Source organism: Camarhynchus parvulus, chromosome 1A, assembly GCF_901933205.1.
Source record: "Camarhynchus parvulus chromosome 1A, STF_HiC, whole genome shotgun sequence".
Classification (NCBI taxonomy): domain Eukaryota; kingdom Metazoa; phylum Chordata; class Aves; order Passeriformes; family Thraupidae; genus Camarhynchus; species Camarhynchus parvulus.
The window spans coordinates 3,325,657-3,347,762 of NC_044586.1; the positions used below are offsets into that span (position 1 = coordinate 3,325,657).

General features: G+C 41.7%; 2 protein-coding genes across 2 annotated transcripts in view; both read right to left on the reverse strand.

Annotated features, from left to right (window-relative positions):
• The window catches only part of DERA (deoxyribose-phosphate aldolase), a 46,994-nt gene extending 36,203 nt beyond the window's left edge, over positions 1-10,791 (reverse strand). The window contains exons 1-3 of the mRNA XM_030961061.1: positions 10,697-10,791; positions 2,542-2,639; positions 609-756 (exon numbers count right to left, since the gene is read on the reverse strand). Of these exons, the coding sequence (XP_030816921.1) occupies positions 609-756; positions 2,542-2,639; positions 10,697-10,727 (277 nt within the window). The 5' untranslated portion in view covers positions 10,728-10,791. The remainder of the gene's footprint in view (positions 1-608; positions 757-2,541; positions 2,640-10,696) is intronic.
• Positions 10,792-12,839: 2,048 nt separating this feature from the next.
• STRAP (serine/threonine kinase receptor associated protein) lies at positions 12,840-20,401 on the reverse strand. Its single transcript, XM_030960771.1, has 10 exons — positions 20,193-20,401; positions 18,971-19,106; positions 18,161-18,242; positions 17,829-17,901; positions 17,095-17,191; positions 15,989-16,126; positions 15,484-15,620; positions 14,685-14,834; positions 14,095-14,160; positions 12,840-13,779 (listed from the first exon to the last, which is right to left on the reverse strand). Exons 1-10 carry the CDS (start codon positions 20,302-20,304, stop codon positions 13,712-13,714), a joined length of 1,059 nt encoding a protein of 352 aa, XP_030816631.1. The 5' UTR covers positions 20,305-20,401; the 3' UTR covers positions 12,840-13,711.
• Between the last annotated feature and the right edge of the window lie 1,705 nt (positions 20,402-22,106).

Sequence of the window (22,106 nt, forward strand, 5' to 3'; positions counted from 1 at the left end):
CTGTGCATCGTCCTCACCTCCCACTCCTGTGTTCTCACAAGGATTTAAGCAGCACACCAGGGATGTCTGTTATGCTGCTCAAATGGCCCAGGTAATTCTTGTGCTGTTTCCTCCCTCACATCCCTTCAACTGACCCAGGGAGCAAGTCTGCATTAGCAGCAGCTAAAACTCCAAAGTTTTTATTGACAGACTCACAGTTTAATGCCAACACAGTAAAGACTTGATCACAGTTACGCTTGATCAGCAAATTGCTGCAAGAGAAACTGCACTGCCAAGCTCTGCTCTTACTTGTGGAGCCAAACTGAGCCCAGCAGCAACTGAGCAGTCTTTATGTTAATGCAGCTCTCCTGCATTTCTAGCTGAAGTGCTCTTCTCTCCAACTCGCAGATAATTGACCTCATATTTTATACTTCACCTGTCTGAAGAGTCCATAAATCCAAGTTTTTATAAAAAGACGAATCTTTGGTATTTATGTGTATGGCTTCAATCAGAGGCATGATTCGCCTTTGGTCCAAGGAGTGGACCAAGGTCCTTTCCAAAAAGTGAGAAAATAACAAGGAAACACAGACATTTCCTCTAGAAAATACACACCCCAAAAGCCACCATACCTTTATCATGCATGTCCAAGGCCTTGAGCAGATCCTCTCTGATAGGGTGCTTTGCTTTAAAACACAGCCTTTGAACGTTTGAAGGAGTATCATCACCTGAGAGAGTGGTGAGGTCTATGCAGGTGACAGCTTTCAGCAGCCAGGCTGCCTGTAAAGGGAACAAAGCAAGGAATGGAGCATTGCTGTTTGCAATTCCAAGGCCAAACTGCCTTAGAAGTGCAGGAATCAGAAGCATGGCTCTCACTCTGACAGTGGGGAAATGTATAGGATGGAACATAGAAGCAAATAATGGCTTAGGGTAGACAGGCTGGCAAATATTTGTTCATGTCTTCAGCATATCTAATGGTACAGAGGATACTTCCTCAAAAGGATCTCAAAAGGATCCACTTCTTTTTGTGTGAATCAGGAATAAAAAACACCTGTAATTTTGGTGCAAAAAAAGCCCAAAAGCAAGAGGTAAGTGACAAGGTTAAAGCCCTCTTTAGATGGAAATGCTTCAGAATTCTAAAAGACTTATTAATCAAAGAATGGAACAGAAGCATAACTAAAATTTTTATGAGCTTTTTTTGCTGAACAAAAATTGAGCTTAAGACATTATTTTGAATTATCTGTCGAAGGTCTTCCAGAAAATGCTCATTTACAGCGATGGCTTCACTCAAAGCTGACTTCTCTTACAGGACACTTGTACAGAGGGACAGTTTGCAATGGCAATGGGGTAATAAACAATCACTGGCCACTGTTGGTCTAAGCCTGACTGATTGTTTCTGCTTCCTCCTTTCATCCTATAATGATTTGAAAGGAATTTTCCCTAGAAATAGTTTTATGTTACTTTTACTTGGATTTTTTTATCCTCTGTTTGTGGGAATTTTTGTCTCCTCTCCTATGACATGAATCACAGTCATGAAGACAGATGTAGTCAGGGGGCTTCAAGAAATGGTATAAACTTCAGGGTTTTTAAAAAGGTTTTCCAATTGGGTATTTTGGGAAACAGGCTACAGGATTTGAATCTGTGATGCTGCTCACATTCAAACATGTACAGGTTCAAAATCAACTCTGTTGAGAAAACAGCACATGACTGCCCTGCTGTGACAATGTTCAAACAAAGGAGAGATGCTTCTGACACCCTTCAACTACTTTTAACAACTTTTTAAAGAATTGAGTATAATTAAATGATTCTTGCTTCGTTGTTACACTCCACTCTTAAGATTGATCCTTCATCATTTCCTTTCTCCTGTTTTCAGGTTTTCAGCTACTGTTGCATATAAACAAGTTGTTCAGAGTGCAGAGAGGAGGCATCCCAAGCATTGTTCGCAGAACAGCTGCTTGGTGAATGGAGAAAAAGTTTGTCTTTTTATACTAAGATGGACAATAACCAACCATTTTCCTTATCTCAGCAGCTGAAAAGTCAGTTTTCCTAACATTAGTGGGCTCCTTCCCCCCACCAAATGCCACAGCCAGTCAGGATTTTTGATTTTTAGCTAAAAAAAACTCATTAAGCAATGAAATCACACACGTTGACAATGTTTAAGCAAAGAAAAATCATCCAGGTAGGTCAAATTTGACAGGGACCATGATCATATCTTACAGCTTTAAAAATAAAAAATAAGAAGGCAGCATGCAGAGAAGTCTGTCTGGAAAACAGAATAAATGTGGAGGGATAGTAATACACAATTTAATCCACTCATGAATAAAGATGACTTAAATCCATTTGCAGTTTTGCCAGTCATGAGTTATATGGTTTTTAACTTGTTTGGATAAATGCATCACCTTATTCCATCCCATCATCATCAAATACAAATTACAAAAATAAGACATGGACAAGCACATCTTTTAAGTTTACATGTATCTTGAAAAAAATTCAATATTACAGCCTGGAGAGGCAGAGTGACTGCTTTAAAAATACAGGAACAGAATGCATAAGAAGAGCACTTACTTGCCAATTACCTTTCAGAGTTTTCCATTTTTTAATTTGTTCTGCATGCCTCACCACTGCAGGTCGATTCACATACACTTTTGAGATCCAGCCAAGTTCTGGGGAGAGAAACAAAAAAAAAAAAGCTTCATCTATTTCTGTGTTCTTTTAATATATGGTGTGGTACTTCAGAAGAAAGCTGTAGAAAGTTTGGAGCCTCTGAAGAGAGTGTCGTGCTTTCATGTCCTTCTAATGGCTTGTGTACTTATCACCAGTCCAAAATAACCTCAGCTTCTGTCAGGGGATGATCTGTGAACTGGATATTTCACACAGCATATTCTGTGTGCCATTACAAGTGAATTAACTGAGTGCTGATGAGACAGAGACACTGTCTTGTAAACTTAAATATAAGTTTATTATACATGTAGCATGAAAAAAAAAAAAAACTAAAAACAGCCTTCTGCCATTGCTTGATGGCTTATTTCTAAATTCCAGAATTCCCAAAGAGCAGCAGATGCATGTACTAAAATAATGAAACTGTCTAGAGCCAGAAGAACCAAGTATTGGCCGCTGCTTAACAAAGGGTAACTGACTGAAAAAGGCGAACTGAGGGCTCAGGCTCTTGAAATCTTTAAATTTCTGCTTAGTATGGTAAATCTAGAGTGTAATTTTTAATATAAGAGTACACAGGAAAAAGAAACTCGAGCATCTTTAAAATCTCTCACATCCCAAAATGTAAATAATTCTTCTAAATACCGATCGTACAAGCATTCCATGAAAATAACACCAACAATCATTAACCAGCAATCATCAGCAAATCACCACCATCACTCATCAAATATCATCCCCAGTTAAGGGCAGAATATGGACATGGGCATAGGCAGGTACTAGGAGATCATAATTCTGGGTGACTGAATTTATTAAGAGCATGTCACTCTATGAATCTTCTTTACTACAGTGGTAAATTGCATTTCCCTTGAGCATATTGATTAAAAAAATGCTTAAAACTTAAAAAAAAAAAAAAAGCTGGTAGACAAAATCACTAATTTTGTACTGAAATCTTATACTTTTTTTTTCTTCCTACTGAATAGCTTTAATAGCCAAAAAAATGTAGAAAACTAATATACTAGCCAAAGTATGTGTAAATAAAAGCTTGTTTTCCTAGATGTACAAAAACCAATTTAGGGTAAAGATGACTCAGAGGAAATGCAGGACAACATGAAACAGCTGAAGAAAATCTTGTTTTGAGCATAAGTAAGCTACCACTGTCCTATTACCACATACAAACTATTAGTGAGTGGTACCACAAAGTCTTAGCTGGAAGCAGAACAAATAAACCAAAGGGATCCTAAGGAATTATGGATTTTTTAAAGAGTTTAGCATCACTCACTGCATGACAATAAAGAAAAGGGGGAGCTTGGAAAGTTGTAAGTGAGTCAAACAACAAACCCTTGTTATTCTTCCCAATTTCAAAGCCACAGGTTTATCCCTTCTGTCCCCAAAACAAGCAGCTCAGCTCAGCTGACTTGAAGAAAGCAGGTGAGAAAAAATTGCTAAAAAAACCATGGCTACAACTTTCCTCCTTTTTTGCCTATCAGGATATATTTGACAAAGTCCATGGGGGAGGAAAACACGCATAAATCAATATATAGAGGAGGGACACACAAACTCTGTGTTATGATTCTTCTGCTACCTGTGCCAAGCGCTGAGGTAGCATCATTTCATCATAATCCCATTTATTATAATAACTTTTGAACCCTCCTGGGTGCACAGTGACCTTTCAGCCCCTTTGGAAAATGTGATAAAACCAAAAGAAGCAGTTTAGATGAGGAACTCAGCTTCTCCCTCTCTAATAAGGATCCTTTCAGCTGGTCTGCTCTAACCTATTCTTTCTACACTTTTGAAGACAATCAAGAAAACCAATCAGTAAATGATTTATAAAAACAATTCTTTGGGAGAATGTGAAGACGGTGTCTAGTCGGTCAAGGAAAATTCAAGTTTGAGATGAAAATTTAAATGAAAGGGCACAAATTTCGCCCATGAGTAGGTTAATTCTTCATTAGCCATTGTTGGTAGAGGATTCAGTCTGATAAAGCTGCTGTATCTACCCAACCTGCCTCTTGAGCATCCTGACTCAGGTCTAAGCAATCTTTTTAAGATGTTAGAGCCCTGCACACTAAATCAGCTTAAAGGAAATAAACAACTATAAAGTCACTTGTAGAAAGAAAAAAAATAAAAGAAAAAGAAAAAAGGCAATTCATAATGGGACAAAAGGTGTGGAAGAGAGTGGAAGTGGAAATATCTACTACTTTTGCTTTGCCCAAAGTCACCTGTGAAAGTCACCAAATAGCAGCTGATCAGCAATAGCTGACTGCAAGTTTTTTGCAAATATGACAAAATCCATTGGTTTGAGCCCTTTTCACTGTCTGACACATTTTCCCCTCTGCTCTCAGGGACTCAAGGCTAGTCACAAAAGTACACATGGCAACTCAGTAATGCCTAATATCTAATTTTTGTGCATGGGATGCAAGAGTCCCAGCAAGACCACAGAATGTGGATCTCCAAGTATTTTTTTTGAGTGTGGGAACTCAAACCACAGAGCACAGCACAGGCAGAAAATTTATTAGAAAAAAAAAAGGAATCATTTAACAAAAAATCAGAACTCCATCCTTTCTGTACAACTTAATGAGAGACATCATGCAGCTTTTACTGCAGGAAATAAAATGGTGCCATAAAAATGGCACGGCAAGGAAGGACAAAGGTTCTGGTAATGTGCAGCAGCAGATGGAGACTTCCATATAACACAGACCTTTTATTCAAGCCCATTCCCACATTAATTAAAGCAATGGGTAAGTGAAAACAAATATGTCTCGGCATAATTGTCTCTAAATAGACTTTCAAAGTTTGCCATGTGAGGTCTCATCAAATCTTTAGATCTAAGTGCCTTTATTCAGAAAAATCCCTGACAATTCCAGCTTTTCTCTTTTTTTCATTAAATATCAGAATAAAACCATTTTTTGAAATAGAACTGACTGCCTTTGGATTCTCCCCCTCCCTCATTCCCCCAAGCTTTATGATTTAGTATCTGGCTAAGGAAAACTATATTTAATTAGGCTCATTAACCTTGCAGTGTGAACATGTCTTTTTTTTTTTAAATAAGTCATCTGCTAGTCATCTGCACAGTCATGTGGCTTCAGGGATAAAAGTAATTAAAGCAGTTACACTACAGCTAATTAGCCAATATTCTGTAATCACTCTTCTAGTTTACTTTTTTCTCTGAAGACATCTGAAAAAATCATATTCAATTCCTTAACAGGAAATTCATCTCCTCTCTTTGAAGAACACGAATCCAAAAATACCGAGCATTTCCTCAGAAAACAATAAATAAAACCACTTCATTAGGATAATTACATAAATATCTAAGCTTCCTAACACATTCCTCATAAAACAGACTAAGCTTTACAGAAGCTTTTAAAAAAAACGTGTTGATGGCATCCCTTCAGATGGTGAAACAGAAAGCTCAAGAACGCCTGAGGCAATAGTTTCACAAGCATTTTTAGGCAGCACTGTTCCCAAAAGGAGCTGCCCCCCTCAAGTGGTTATTTCATTTTGTGTGCCAGAGACAGCATGTGTGCTCCTGCTCTTACCATGAGCACACGATCAGACGGGGAAGGGAAGTGATGAAAGCTGTTATTTCAGGAGAAGAGACTCAAACTGCATCCTGAACCTTCCCTGGAGAAAGGAGGAGCTCAGCTGGACACAGGCTGACCCCAGCTGGTCACACAGAGCTGAGCAAAGCCATTGAAATGGGAGAAAAGGCTTTGGGATCAGGTCTTGTTACAGATGTCTCACCATGTAAGCTGTTTAGAGATTTGGGGGTTTTCAGCTCTGTCAAGACAGAAGTCAATGTTATTTTTCCATAGAGACACTTGATATGGACCAAGAGATCCTCAATTTCATGTGGGTCTTTCTTTTATACGACAGAAGTTCAGTCTCCAAGTTATCAGCATCCAGATACTCAAAGCATGTAGAAATCAGCTCTTCTGCCTTGTGCCAGTGAAATCACACAGGGCTGTCCATGGATCACACAAAACGGATCATGGTGTCCTCCTCCAAAGCACTTTGGGAACCACCAACAAGCCTTTCCTCAGGAAGTGAGAGGCAGAACATCAGGCCCAAGTCCCCTGTTGTTTCCTCTCTTCTTGAGACATCTCCTCACCCCAAAAAGCCAGCTGTCCTCATGTGGTCCTTACAACCATAAGTAAAACAGGACTCTGTGGCTGGCATAAAGGCCAAAATAAAACAGCTGCAATGAAAATTCATGTAATTTCTGATCTGTACCTGCCTTTCCCTCAACAAAAGCACTGATTTGGTCACTCCACCCAGCGCCTAACTTATTTCCAAGACATATACTTGTCCTTCAAATTTGATTAAAATTATCCACCAGATTCAAAAGGTGCTAGAACAGTGAAGAACCAGAGCCACAGTACAGGCTAAAAGTAGCTATTAATATATTAGAACAGAATTATGCTGTTTTGAAAAGGGATGTAACACTTCATTATCTAAATGCCACTTACCAACAGGCTAGCTCTCACATGTAGATGGCTCAGAAATACCAACTATAATTAAAAATATAGAAATTGAAACATAATGAATGTATTTTTGGTCCTTCAGCTAGAGGGTCTGAGCAACACAGACAGATAATGGGGTTTTTTAAGAATCCAGGAACACTTCAAAACAACTGCAATTAATTAGTCATTGCTCAGAATACATACATATATGTGTGTGTGTGTGTGTATATATTCAGACATACATAGACACACAGAGGTAATAAAGCATATAATTGTAGAATAATTTGGAAGACCTTTGAAGATCATTTGTCCTGTGCAATGCAGCATCTCAGCTCTGAGGCTGCTGAGAGCTTTATTCAGGTGGGTTTTGAGAGTCCCCAAGGAGGGAGATTGCACAGCCTCTCTGAGCCCAACCTGTCCCAGCACCAGACTGTTCTGCCCCAGATTTTCTCTCATATCCACTATGAACTCCTCTGCCTCATTTTCCTGGGCTAAACCAGCCCAACTCTTTCAGCTCTTCCTCACAGGGCAACCCCTTCAGCCCCAGCCCCATTGTGCTGTGCCTCTGCTGAAGCTGTGACAGTTTTATCAATCTCTCTTTCCAATTGGAAAGAATTATATTTGCTGGGAATGCCTCAACGAAGGCAATAATGATGAATCTAACTCCATGTTCTCAGAAGGCTAATTTATTACTTCATAATACTATATTAAAGAATATTAAACTATACTAAAGAATACAGAAAGGATACTTAGAGAAGGCTAAAAAGCTAATAATGAAAACTCGTGACTTTTTCCAGAGCCCTGACACAGCTTGGCCCTGATTGGCCAAAGAGCCAAAACAACTCACAGCAGAACCCAATGGAACAATCACCTGTGGGTAAACCATCTCCAAACACATTCCACATAAGCACAACACAGGAGAAGCAAATGAGATAGGAATTTGTTCTCCTTTTCTCTGAGGCTTCTCAGGAGAAAAATCCTGAGTGAAGGGATTTTTTTCAGAGAATGTGAATGCCACAGGAAAGAGAAACTGGACCCAATATTCCATGTACATTCTAAGTGCTGGGCAGAGGCGATGGTCCTTGTGTCCCCACATGTCTGCATCACCACAGTTAAACCAAAGCAGCTTGCACTTCCAAAACTGATATGTTCCATTACTTCATTGTGAAGTGATGTTAAAAATTGCATCTGATACTCTTCTGAAGCATGACAAAACATTAAACATCTGGGCTGTTATAACCCAGGACCCTGGAGAGCAGAGCAGGAAAGGCACATTCATTCCCATCCCTGCAGGCATTGTGGTGAACCCCAGCACACAAAGTCTGCAAACAGTCCTTGTGGAATGGAAAACTTGTAAAACTCTTTGTCCAGATTCTTTGCATGACTCTTGGATGGCAAATGTATCAGTGTATGAGGCTGGTGAGCCTCTGACTGTGCACATCAGGGTCTTTTCATCTGAGGAACATGCACCTGTTCTTTAGTCCAAGGAAAAACCTTCTTCTACTAAGGCACAGTGATGGGCACGAGGGAAGGAGATAAGGAGGGAAGAATCAAGGAATTTTACAAAAATGTATTTATTTTTTAAAAAATCACACAGGAAAGCACTACATGCCATGATTGGTGAAGAGTTTGGTTTGCCAATGAAAAACAAATAGACCCTCTCTAATGGCAACATCAGAGACCTCCTGCTTTGATAACGACATTAGTACAGAAACAGCAGACATAGAAAAGGACACAAACAATATATTTTTAAGTAAAATACATTTTACCACTAGATGTCCCTGTTAGAAGACTCTAATTTTGCACAAAGCTGTGTGGGAAACAAGGCAAATCACCTGAATTAAAGCTGCTGGCACGGGCTTGCAAAACCTTCAAAAGCTGAAGTGCCTAAATGACAGAAGCAGTGAGTATTGCTAGCAACCATGAAAGATAAAGGTAAGGGTTTAGCCTGTTCTTTCTGAGTACTGCTACCAGCTAAGGCACAGCAGTAAGATATGTTAAGTGCTGTATTTAGTATGCTCCTGTATTTCAGATATGTATTTAGAGGGAGGTGCAGTTCTCTCTTTAAAGCAGCCAACATAAGGCAGATGCTAGAAGCTGCCACTCAAACATGGTGACAGCCACACCATTGCCTTTCCTACACCAGCCCTGAACATCTAACACAGCTTGTTTTGACCACAACTGCTTTAAACAAAGATCTCTGGGAAGGGATGGCAACAACTATCAGAACTGAGCTGACTTCACCTTCAAGTTTCTGGATTCCCCATACATCAGCTAATTTTAAGCTTGAATTTACTAAGAAAAAGCATGACACATCCCTAGTTTAAAGAAACTGAAGTGCATTTGCAGACTTTTGTGCTAGCTGTTTTTCCTAACAGTGATGTTTTGTCAACCACATTATTAATGTTTGTTTCAGCTCTTGGGATGGCTGCAGTTGAAACTCACCTGTCCCTACAAGCAGCCCATCAAAGAGGACATCAAAGAGAAATTACACAGCTCACTTTTGAAAGCTGCAACATTTACACAATTTCAGTGAATGGAAACACAGCTCTCACTTGTCCATCCACAGGCTAATCATTTAAAAGTGCCTGTGCTTGTTGTCATGACAGGCACGTGATGCCACAATCTCCTGAACTCTGCTCCTGCCAGCTTTGAGACCTGCCTGTTCCACACCAGCTGGCCTTTGCTCCCCCTCTTCCATGGGGCCATTCCTGTCTCCTCTATTTCATTGTCCACCTACTCATAATGACCAAATTATCACATCTTGGAGGAAGTCTCAACGCTTCAATTCATCCCACTGCTGCAGCTGCGTTTTGCTGAGGAAACTGTAGCACTTTCCCCTTCCCCAGCAATGAGGAGAAAGGCAACTCCAGCCAGGAAAAGGCAGAGAAAGCCTTTCTCTGCCTTATCTCAAGCACAGCCACCTTTCAGGCCCAGAGACCAGCTGCAAACACCTGGAAAATCCTTACCACTCCCCAGAGAGCGAGCAACAAGAATGATCAGAAGAGGCGGAGTCTCGAGTTTGCAAATCAGAGCCCAAATTAAGTGCTTTTAATCTCTTGGTGAGAAAGAGGGGAGGAAGAGTCCCGTGAAAACCAGAACGGCGTACAGGAGAGAACCACGTCCAGATTTGTGACAGGACCAGGGATACAGAGCTGTCCTACAACCTCCAACCCTGCAACTCCAGCTTTGTGACGGGACCAGGACTTCGGGGCTGTCCTACAACCTCTGACCCCTGCTCGGAACCTCTGACCCTGCAAGTCTAGATTTGTGACAGGACCAGGGATACAAAGCTGTCCTACAACCTCTGCTCGGAACCCTAAAGCCAAAGCCACGTGTGACACGGAAACTCGTGTTTAACCCGCAGTCCCAAAGCCTCCTCGCGGTTACCCATCAGTTACCCATCACGGGATGTGTCAGAACACGCACAGAACCCTAGCGCTGTTTCCTATTTCGGCTTCTCGGAGGAACGCGGTCCCGCAGCCGCCCCGGGGGAGGCTCGGCCGGGCTGCGGGAGCCGGGGCCCGGCACAGCCCCGCTCCGCCTCGCCCGTCCCGGGACCCCGCAGCGCCCACGGGGGATCCCCGGCCCCGCCGGCCCCTTACCCAGCTTGGTGCCCGGGTTCCGGCCGGCCATGGCCCCGCTCTCCGCCCCCGGAGCTCCGGGCAGGCTGCGGGCCCGCCCCGCTCGGGCAGGAAGCGGCGGGGCCGGGCCGGGCGCGGAGCTCCGCCGCCGCCACGTGGGGACCGCGCCGGGCACGGCTCGGCGCACCTCGGCCCTGCGGCCGGGATGTTCCCTTCCTCAGCAGGAACAGGGGTATTCCGTTCCTTTGGAAACGCTGAGCCTGCTGTTGGGGATGAGTCAAGGCACTGCCCAGTGTCTTCGTGTTGATTCAAGGAGGAGCTGGTGCCGCACGTACACACGGGGTTAACAAACCTGCCAACCTGGAAAACTTCTAGTGGTAACTGCAGAATGAAATTCTGGTGACAAAGCCACTGAAAACGTCATGGCCTTTACATTTTTTCCAGATCTGGAAAAAATTCACAAAGTTTCATGAAAAATACATTGTTTATATTGTACATTGTTAATATTAATAATTAGATGAAACAGTTCCCAACTTAAAGAAACCTCAAAATCACAACAGCATCAGGTAAAGCAGGAAAGGGCCATATCTCTGAAACCCGAGGACACTTTTCTTTTTTTGCTTTTCCCGTACCAAAACTGCATGTGTGCTTTGAGAAGCAATAGTTCAAAAGACAGCAGTCACTCTAGAAGTATAGGTACCATTTGCACTATGTACTTAAGCAGTCCAAAAATTACAAGCTTTCAAGTACTTGTGGCAGCGCATCCTCCTCCTCCTCCCCCTTTTCCAGGCCACACTGTCATCTAAGAAATACTTGTGATGCCTTGGCCTTGACAAACAGCACTGAGCTCAGCTCCTCTCGAGCTCATCAGAAACACTGTCTGCTTCCAGGAACTGCTGCTGTCTAGGGAGCTCTTGTTTTCTTTAGGAACAGCCTTGGAAATTATTTTTCCTGCCTGAACAGCACAACATCCCAACGCCCACACTTTCAAAAGAAGTGCAAATCCGAGCTGTGTCTGGGATGAAACACTGTTACCTTAGATGTCTAAGTAAGTTAGGCTTGTAAGTAACGTTAAGTCCTAAATTAGGTTAAACGCTGTTAAGTACAATTCCTCTGTTAAATTGGTAAATTTTTAAGTTAGGTGTAAGTTAAGTGTTGCTCCTCTGTTAAATTGTTAGGTTTAAGGTAGAAGTTAACATTACTGTTAAGGCTGAGTGCTGGTAAAGCCTAAAAGCTTATTTTTTTTATCCTCACCCTCACTATCCTTTTGACACCTAAACACACACACACACACACACACACACACACACACACATCTCTAAACAGTACTCGGTTAATTTCTGTTTTGATTGCCTGGATTTTGTTTGGTTTTGTTGTTGCTTGTTTTTCCTTGGCGTGCCTAAACTGTCCTGTAAGTAGGAGAGTGAATCTTGCCAATGAACTTTGTTGTCCTGTCGCTTAATATTAAATCTGGGTTTTGCTGGTACTGTTACTGGTGACTTTTCAAAGACTTGTTGACTTGTTCATAACAGTACTTCAGTTTTGTTGGTTTTTTTCATTTTTTCCAGTATTTTAGTAGCCATTACTAAGTATTAGGTTTCTATAATTATTATCTATTTCATTTTTATGCATCCCAGAGCAAGCTGTAAATGCAGAATGAGGACATGGTCTTCTGGTGAACTTGGGAACAACTAGGTTAACAGCTTAACTTGAGGTTAAAGTTTTTTTTCCCCAGTTAAATGACTCTGAGATTCTATTCCAGATCTATGAAATGCTATAGAACCTACTGAAAACATGGAATAAAACCCACAGCACACAAGTTCCACCATGGAGCAAGGTGTTCAAAGTTCCTCATTTTAAACACATCCAATTTCTAAATTAATTTTTTCATGCTGAAGTACTAGACATGGAGCCCTCATAAGCCTTAGTGGAATTAGCAAGACTGAACCATTTAGCTGTAAATCAGAGTTGCTTGTTTTTAGAATAAAATTCAAATAGGTAATTGCAAATAGGTATAGTCTGCAAAAACAGGACAGAAGGACAAGTATGAATATGAAAAAAATAATAAAGTGTGTGAATAAATATACCTCTTTCTTCTTACCATACAGAATGCATTATGTAAAGCTTTCAGCATAACATGAAAGGAAATGACAAGTGGAAGAATGGCAATTATTTTCTTTAATGAAGAAAATATGATTTGTAACCTTGAAAGAGTAACTTTTTTATCCAGTCTGGAGGACTAAACCCAAGCTTTACACAGATTTGCAGCCAGCCTCTGATATTTTCATGTACAACCAAATACTTCAGGCAGCACGTTTAATTTAGGAATTTTCACTGTTTTTCTTTTTAGAGACTCATGTTTACATTCAAACTTGAAAGAATAAAAAAGATACAAAGCTTACAGATCAAAGAACTTGCCACCCTCTGTACCAACACTAAAACATTCTTTTGCTTTCTCTCTGTATAGTACAAACCCAAGATGCAAGGATTACGTGATTAATGCAGTTGCTTTTCCATTTCATGAACCCAATGCTCAAAAGTAACGTACGAGTTTGGAGAGGCTTTTTATTTAGACAACTGAAAACAGTTAAACATTCAAAAGCAGCATACAATGAAACAAAACCCGAACCAAATACTTTTAAGTACATAATCCCTTCTTTTCAACTAGAGCCAATTTTTCCAACTTTCAAGGAAAAAAAAAGGTAAAAGCCATTGTATCTCTTCTTTGTAATAATGAAAACACACTACAATGAGTCTAATTGAGATTGGAGAGACTGGATCTTGGCTTGCACACTTCTTTGAAAAGACAGTAGGCAGTTATGCCAAAAAGCCAGCAGAACTCTACTACTTGTCTTTTGGGTTTTTATTTGGATGCTGAGTTCTCTTACAGACAACACCTAGCCAGTTCCACTGCATTCTCATCAATTACTGCCCATCTTTGCCCCACGGAGGGAGCGCACTCTGGAAGGCTGCTGTCTGTCACTGCTCACTTGATTTAGTCTCGCATGTCCACGTGTCACATAACAGCTGCAGTAATCAGGCTTTCACTTCAGGAGTTGAGCTGTACACTGTATCTGAGTTTTCAGAGGCAATCTCTTCTGCAACTAAATAAAAAAGGTGTTATTTAATTTCACTTTAGATTGAGAAACAAAAGAAATGTTGCAGGGATTGCTTAAAGAGACCAGTTTAGTTTGTTTTCCCATTCACCCTGACCCAGCTGTTCTACCCCATCTGTTCTGCCTGCACAGCTCCAGTCTGATACCTACCACATAATCAATGTCAGGCAAATGCATTCAAAGATCTTTTGAAAAATACCAGAAAGCACTTGAGGGAAAGTACTTCTTTCATACTAAGGAATGCTATCATCTTGACTGTCTTTTAACACTGAAGCAGTTGAAGCTGACAGTTCAGTTCATTACCTATTTCCTCCTCTGCAGTTCCTGGAAGGGCAGTCCTTGCTTTTGCTGCTTCTGCATTCTCCTCTTCTGTAGAGACAGAGTAGAAAAAAAAAAACAGTCAATACGTTCAGTTCCACCCACAAACCTTAATTAAAAAAACAAAGCCATTTCCATGTAATTCAGTGTTGAGGAGAAATACTTGAGCAAGCAATTACATTAATGAATATCCACATGTTGTTATTGCCTCCCTCTCCCCAAGCTGAAAGAATCAGAGTACAATATAAACTAAAACTACCATCCACACTTCTTTCTAGAGTCTCTCAAAATTATAGAAGTGGTATCACATATTTCTCACTCTTTAATGTAAAAATACATCAGGCTCTTGGCTTAAATACCCACAAAGTGTCTATATTCAAAAAGCTTATGGGTTCGATATTAACTGCTTACATGACAGCTACAAAAGTACATCCTTCAACCTAACAGATATGAGAAGATCAGAAACCCTCAGCAGAGAGGAGTTACTGTATGAAACTCAGTGTTTACCACTAATGATAGACTTCAAAGGTGCACAAGGAGTTGCCAAGCTTCCCCAGGACCCAGCAGACACTTACCAGGAACTACACACTTCCAAAGGCCATAGGTTTTCCCTACTGTTGTCTGCCACAGCCTAAGTGTTCCATCCTCAGAGCCACTTGCATATAACTCTCCATCGGGGCTAAATCTCACGCAGTGAATGGGACCAAAGTGCCCTTTGTAAGATTCTGAAGGGAACATGTCAACACCGTCAATTTCAAATTTCAGCCAACAACTGAAATTTAAGTACAAACTGATCAGTTTCTGATACAAAACAGAGTTTCTATGGATGGGTGTGTCAGCAATGGCTACTTTAGGCATTTAACAATTAATTAAGATATTAATGTTTCATTAACTACAAGAAAAAAGGTGCTTGGTTTTTCTAGACAAAACTGCAAAGCAGGCCAGCAGCACAGGGTACACATGCTCTGTTCCTTCAACCACTTCTTCCACAAACAAACAATTTTAAATGAGGACTGGATCAGTAAGAAAATATACTTTTTTTTAAACAAATTTGGCCAACACATCATATTTTTCATAAAATATTGTAACTGACATATCTAATAACCAGTATGAAAATTTAGCATACAGCTATTATACAAAATGAGGATTTTTTTAAATAGGTGCAGAATTGTTGAATGGGTATTTTAATTAGTTCTAGAATATTATGTATACTGAGATAGCAAAAAATGTTTAACTGATTATATACCTTTTCATCATCCTCCTGCACAGCATGTTATGCTAAGACTCATTTGAGTACAACAGTTTCATTTACTGGTCATTATTTTATTAACACCCATTTCAGAACTCCTTTATGATTATAGGAGACAAACATACCTAATTCTTCTCCTGTATTATAGTCATATTTATAGAGTTTAAAATCTTCACCACCTGCAACCAAACATTCTTTCGCAGGGTGAAGAGATGCAGAATTGATTGTAGCAGGTGCTTCAAATGATTTAATCTGCTCTAGACTGAGGGAGAAAAGGTTGTTAACAAAGTTCATCTTAAAAAAAAAAATCCTGAGAGCAAAGAGACTGTGATTCTACTAATCTCAACTGCTTTTCCCAGAAATAAAATACAACCCCACAGAGTTTCTGAAACAAGTTTTCATACTTACAAATCATGCTTGTCAAGTTAGAAATTCGTTTAGAGTAAGCAAAACAAAAGCTCACACATACAGAACTACTTTCTGGAATATGTTTAAGCATGTAACTTCCTTTCTTGAAACATCATAGGGATGCCAGTTTTGACAGCTTGGTGACTCTGGCCTTGTACAACCAGTTTTTACCCACAAGAAGCCCATGACTCCACCTGTGAAAACTGGGAGTTGTGCACTCACGTTTCTGCACTATGAAAAGCAATAGTCTTCCCATAGGTTATCACCAGTATCTGTCCTTCTGGAACATACTCCATGCTGCTCACTGACATTGCCACATTTAGTGATTTCACCTCAGTCATGGTACTCCGGTCCCAGAGGCTTAAAAGGAAATAAGAAGGGAAAAAAAGATTCTCAGACTTCTGCAAATCAAACCATTTCCACCTCACATCCATGGCAAGACCTGTATCAAAACAGGCACCCATCAAGGAATGTGGTTTGATTCCACAGGTACTTCAGATCTTCAGTGGCTTTATCTGCATTCTCACCTAGGCCAGGCTTAAGACACATGCCCTTTGCAGCTAATGCCACAACACTAAATGGTATATATATGTGTGTGTGTGTATATATATGTGTGTATATATATATATATGTATAATATACACCATTTAACTACTCAGTTATTCTCCTGGAGATTAAAAGTCTTGATTTAAGTCTTCTAAAAGCAATAGATCTTGAAGCAAGGCTTGAAGATTCTATTATGTCTTTTTACTTCAAAAGAAAAAGAGTTACTAATCCCAATTTACAGAGGTTCATTGAGGATAATAAAGTTTAATATCTAGCAGTGCAAGAAGTATCTAAGCAGAAATTACATTGTGCGGCTGTGACAAATAAAAATCTTCATTCATTAGCTGACTGCTGCATTTCTATTCCTACCATTTGGAGGAAAACAAACAGGATTAGGTTCCTGCCTATCTTTAACACTAGGAAACAGAAGAAGACAAAGCAGCAGTAACTCAGGACAGTGTTACTGTGCATGCATGCAAGAGACCTCATCTATAAATTCATCTTCTTCAGGATCACAAAAGGCATACATTTATTCTGTGCAGCTCTCAAAGACCACCTCTCCTTATCAGGAAGAACACATCGGCAAGGAGCACACATTTATGGGGAAATTAAAACTATTACCAAAATGATCTCTGACAGAAGAACAGAGCTGCATCAGGCATGCAGCTACAATAATCTAGGATCAGGCAACCTGTGCTACTCATATCCTTTACCAAAATAATATAATTTCATCCTCACACAGAGCATGACAACACAGAAAACTCCAAGCTACTTTTTCTTACCGGACAGTTTTATCGTCAGCTGAAAGAATCTGTTTGTCATCACTGCTCCACAAGGCCTTTTTAATGCCAGAAGTATGTCCACTGACAACATCAGGTTCTTAAAAGAAAGCCAAATATTTTAATAGATGTAATAAAATGAAATAACATCATGCAGCAGTTTGGGGGCTTCCTTAAGCTACACAGATTTCCATCTACTAGAGACTGCAGAATTACTTCAAGCACTTAGGACTTTATTTGTAGATCTTATTCCAGGAACAGGATAAATGCAAACTGGGTATCTGATTGCTTAGCTCTCAAAAACTTCACTAGGTGAACATCGATGTTCTCTGGCTTCCTATCAACCATCAATAGGTCAGTATCGACATGAATTTAAACACTCTTAAATATTGGAGTTGTTTTTGCTCTCAGATGACTAAATTTTAATTAATTAGACCAATTTCTAGCATGGCTGAACTGAACTGAAACATGCTGTGCTTGATGTCTCATTCCTGGAAGTGTGCAATACCAGGTTGGATGGGGCTTTAATCAGTCCATAGAAGAGGGTTTGGAACCAGGCAATCTCCAACCCAAGCAATTCTGGGACCCTTATACACCAAAAGCTCATAGACATTACATTTGTAACACAACCCTCAACACTGTTCTTAGTGATTCATAAAAGAAAGCAGTCCCTTCATTTCAGAAGTTTCATTTAACTCAAAAAAGCCCCCAAGGGTCAGTTTTAAAAGCAGACTCACCTGCTTCTGGCTTGCTCAAGTCGTAGATACGCAAGAGCTTATCTTGTCCACCTGTTAACAGATAATTGCTATCCTGAAACAGAAGTTATAGAGAGTCAACTCTACTTTGAATCAAAATACAGCCTTTGTCTCTGAGTTAAAATCACAGCTTTTTCTCTCAGACAACCTCTAACACACTTGTTACATTAACCCTACAATCCTAACAACAAGCAGCAGTATTTTAGATTATTTACCTGTTAAGATTTACAATAAAAAAGTAAAAAAATATATAATAGCAAAACATACTCAAGAGCTTATTTCCCTGGTGAATAAGGTACAAAGGTTTCTCATACCTGTGTAAAATCCACACTTTTGACAATGTGTTTGTGAGCCAATGTGATTAGTTCATCGCCTGACACAGCATCCCACACTTTGCTAAACAGCAAGAGGAAATATTCATATTTTAGAAGCACCAGCACAAATCAACCTGAGCAGTCAGATGAATTTGTAAGCAATCTTTCCTGATACATCATTATATCCTAAGTGCTACATTCTTATAAGTTGTAACCTAGTTAGTCAGTAAGAATATTTTATATATTTTTACTAGAGCTTTTTTTGGGCCTTCCCACCACTTTCCTTTATGCTCTTCTTCAGGACCATGCAAACCAATTAACATTTTAGTTTAAAGATAAAAGTGTCTCTTCTCTGCAACTTCATTAATACATTTTGCCCTCTAATGACAAGATTCAACTTGCAAAATATTCATTAATACTGCAAACAGCACAAACAACAAAAAACATGGAAGAACTAATTCACTAGAAGTTTCATGTCATGAAAAGAGGCTAACTGCTAGATGAAAAATAAAAATCCCCCTCTCAACTCTGCTATAACTACAGTGCAAGAGATCAGAGCTGCACAGAAAAGTTAAGTAAACCAGTATAATTAACCACATCAAGAAGCAATCATAGTTGTTCATCATGACACAATTAACTGCAGCTACTTTCAAGAAGGCAAAAATCTAGGTTTTAATGGGACTAGCCAAAAATAAGCTAACAGTTACTAAAGAGAAACAAATTACTCAGTAATTTAGTACAGATTGTTGTCACCAAAGAGCTACAGAATAAAAATCAAAGCACAGACCAAGAAAACAGTGTATCACTTACGCTGTGAAATCTGCTGCTGCTGTAGCTGCTTTAGTGGCATCCGTGTTCAGGGTGGCACCCCAAACAGCTCCTTTGTGACCCAGAAACGTGCCAATCCAGTCTCCTGTGTCCCCCTGGCGCAGCATGGGCTTGCCATCTTCACAGAAACAAAACCAGTATTGAGGTGACATGGTAAAAGAAGGAAGCAGTTTTTTAAAAGAAAAAAAATTCCCTTGCACCAGCACGTGGAAATACCCCATACTTTACAAAGTCACTCTTTGCAGAGGGGTTCAGCAGTTTAGATGTGCAGCTGTACCTGCTGCATGCATCTAAACTGTACCAGCATGCATCTAAACTGTACCAACATTCAAATGCTACTGCAAATGAGACAAAAGTTTCCTGGTAAAAGTCTGTAACTTTGTTTTAAGATAGAAGGAAGGTAGAAAGGAACATAGGAACATTTCATTTAGATTTTATTTTTACTAAAGTTTTCTTCAGGCCAGACAGATTTGGTTTGCTCTTTTTTTTTTTTTTTTTAACTTTGGAACAATATTATGAAGTCACCAGTATGCAGAAACAAGTCTCATGGTTGCAGTGAGATATGATTAAAACATAGAGCGATACAACAATGAAGTAGTAATAGAAAGCCTTTCCTATCATCAGTTTTTTCTGGAAAGCTATCAAAGAGTTGTTCACACAAGATGCAGAGCTGAAGTGGAAGCCCTTCAAGGCAGAAAAGGAATGTCCTTTAAAACCTTATGCATGCAAAAGATTAAAATATACATGCACTAAGATAAAACGCTATTCCCACAGTGAGCACAGAGTTCTCACCATGCCGTGTCCAGCAGGGCAAGGCAGATGCCCTGGCCAAACCGGAGCTCGCTTTAAATCCACAGCCCATGTGCACAGGCGATGGAAACAGGAACTTTTACAAACAAACCATTCTGCAGACCTCCCACCCCCTCGGCAGCCGGGATCCCGACCGGGCGCATGCGGGCTCCGACACCCCCGGGCTAACCCGGCAATGAAGCACCCGGAGAGAGAACCGGCTGTCCGCTCCCTTCGCCATTCCAGAGCACACCGAGGCTGTGTCACCACCCCGAGTGTGGCCAGAACACCCCCGAGCCCCCTCCCGCCCCAGCGCCACCCCTCGGCTCGGCGATGCGCGGCCTACGAGCGGCGGGGCTGCCCCGCGCCCACCCCCGGGCGGGGGATCCCGAACAAAGCGGCCCGTCCCGCTCACCCTTGCAGGCGCTGATGAGGAAATATCCGTAGGGGGTGACGCCGCTGAAGGCCAGGTCCACCACGGGCCGCGTGTGGCCGGAGCAGGTGAGCGGGGTCTGCCTCATGGCCATGGCGGCGGCGGCAGCAGGGGCCTGGGCAGGGGCACGAGTCCGGCGGCCCGGCGGGAGCGGCGGCGGCGGCAGCGGGGGAAGTGACGGGCAGGAAGCGCTTCCCAGCGGACGCGCGTCACGGGCGGGGGCGGGGGCGCAGCGGCACCGCCCCGCCAGGGGGACGGGCCCGCGCTGCCGCTCTGGTGTGGTCCGTGAGAGAGCCGTCCGCCCCTCGTCGCGTTCCGTGAGGGGCCGGCGGGCTGCTCGCCGTGCTCTGCATCCCTCATCCCGCTCCTTCAAGGAATAGCGAGCTCATCCCTGTCTCGTTCATCCCTCAACCCGCTCCATGAGGGAATTAGCTCCTCGCTGTCCCGTTCAACCACCATCCCGCTCCATGAGAGAACAGCGGGTTCCTCGCCGTCCTCTTCATCCCTCATCCCGCTCCTTGAGGGAGCAGCGGCGACTTCCCCGTCCCATTCCGCCACCATCTCTCTCCACGAGCAGCGGGCTGCTCGCCGTCCCGTTCATCCCTCATCCCGCTCCACGAGGGAATTAGCGAGCTCCTCGCTGTCCCGTTGGTCCCCTCATCCCGCTCCTTCGGGGAATAGCGACCACATCCCCGTCCACCATCTCGCTTCTTGGCCACCTGGGCACTCTGCTGGCTCATGTCCAGCCGGCTGTCCCTCAGTGCCCCCAGGTCCCTTTCTGCCTGGGCACTGTCCAGCCGCACCGTCCCCAGCCCAGAGTATTGCAGGGGGTTATTGTGGCCAAAATGCAGGACTGGGCACTTGGATTTATTAAACTTCATTCATTAAACTTTAGACTCCGCCCATCCATTGAACTGTTTTCTCTGCAGAGCCCTCCTACCTTTCAACAGATGGACACACGATCCCAGCTTAGTGTCATCTGCAAATTTACTGGTGAAAGACTCAATCCCCTCATCCACGTCATCAATAAAAATATGGAACAGAACTGGCCCCTCATCCTGCTCCCTGAGGGAACAGCAACCTCCTCACCATTCCATCCATCCACAGGCGGCCAAGGTCCCGCAGTGCCCGGCTCGCTCCTAAACCACCAGCAAGTGACTCCTGCCAAAAGGCAGCCCAGCCCTTTCTGCAGGCCCAGCTCCCCTCCTGGCTCACTGATCAGCCTTTCCAGCCAGGAAGGTGATGGGAAACCCTGAAGGATGTGGGGATTTCAAGGATAGCAGCACCCTCCTGTTTGGGCATTTTTATGCCAAAGACAAGCTGATGGTGCTGTCTGGACTTGCCCTCAGAAGCATCTAAGGATGGCACTTGGAAATGTGTCACTGCCCTTACTCAGAGATGAGGGTAGTGGTGTGTCTCTTAACCAGGAATCAGAATGATTGGCAGTTAATCATCTCCCTTTTCTCTTAAGCCTTACAACTAGGAAAAGTATTTAAATTATTACCCAAAAACTGAAGCTGGAACTAACTACAGACTTCCGCGGCTTTTTTATTTAAAAGATAGGCACAGTGTTTCACATTCTTCTGGTATTTTATTTCTCACCCCAAGGTTCTCAGAAGTAACTCCTAAAGATTTTGTAACTTCATGTCTCATTTTCAGGCATACTGACACTGTATCATAGAACAACAGGTTTTCCATTCATAGCCATAGGTTGCCACGTGGACCTTTCCAGTGTCTTTAAGATTTTCTGGATTTTTTCCAAACGAAATTTTATTGCTTCTACAGTTACATTTTTCAAAATCTTATCTAAGCATAATCTTCTTGCTGTTTAGGTTCACATTTTTTAAAACTCTCGTGGTAACTGGTGTTGGCAAATTTTGCAGTGAAAAGAAAATT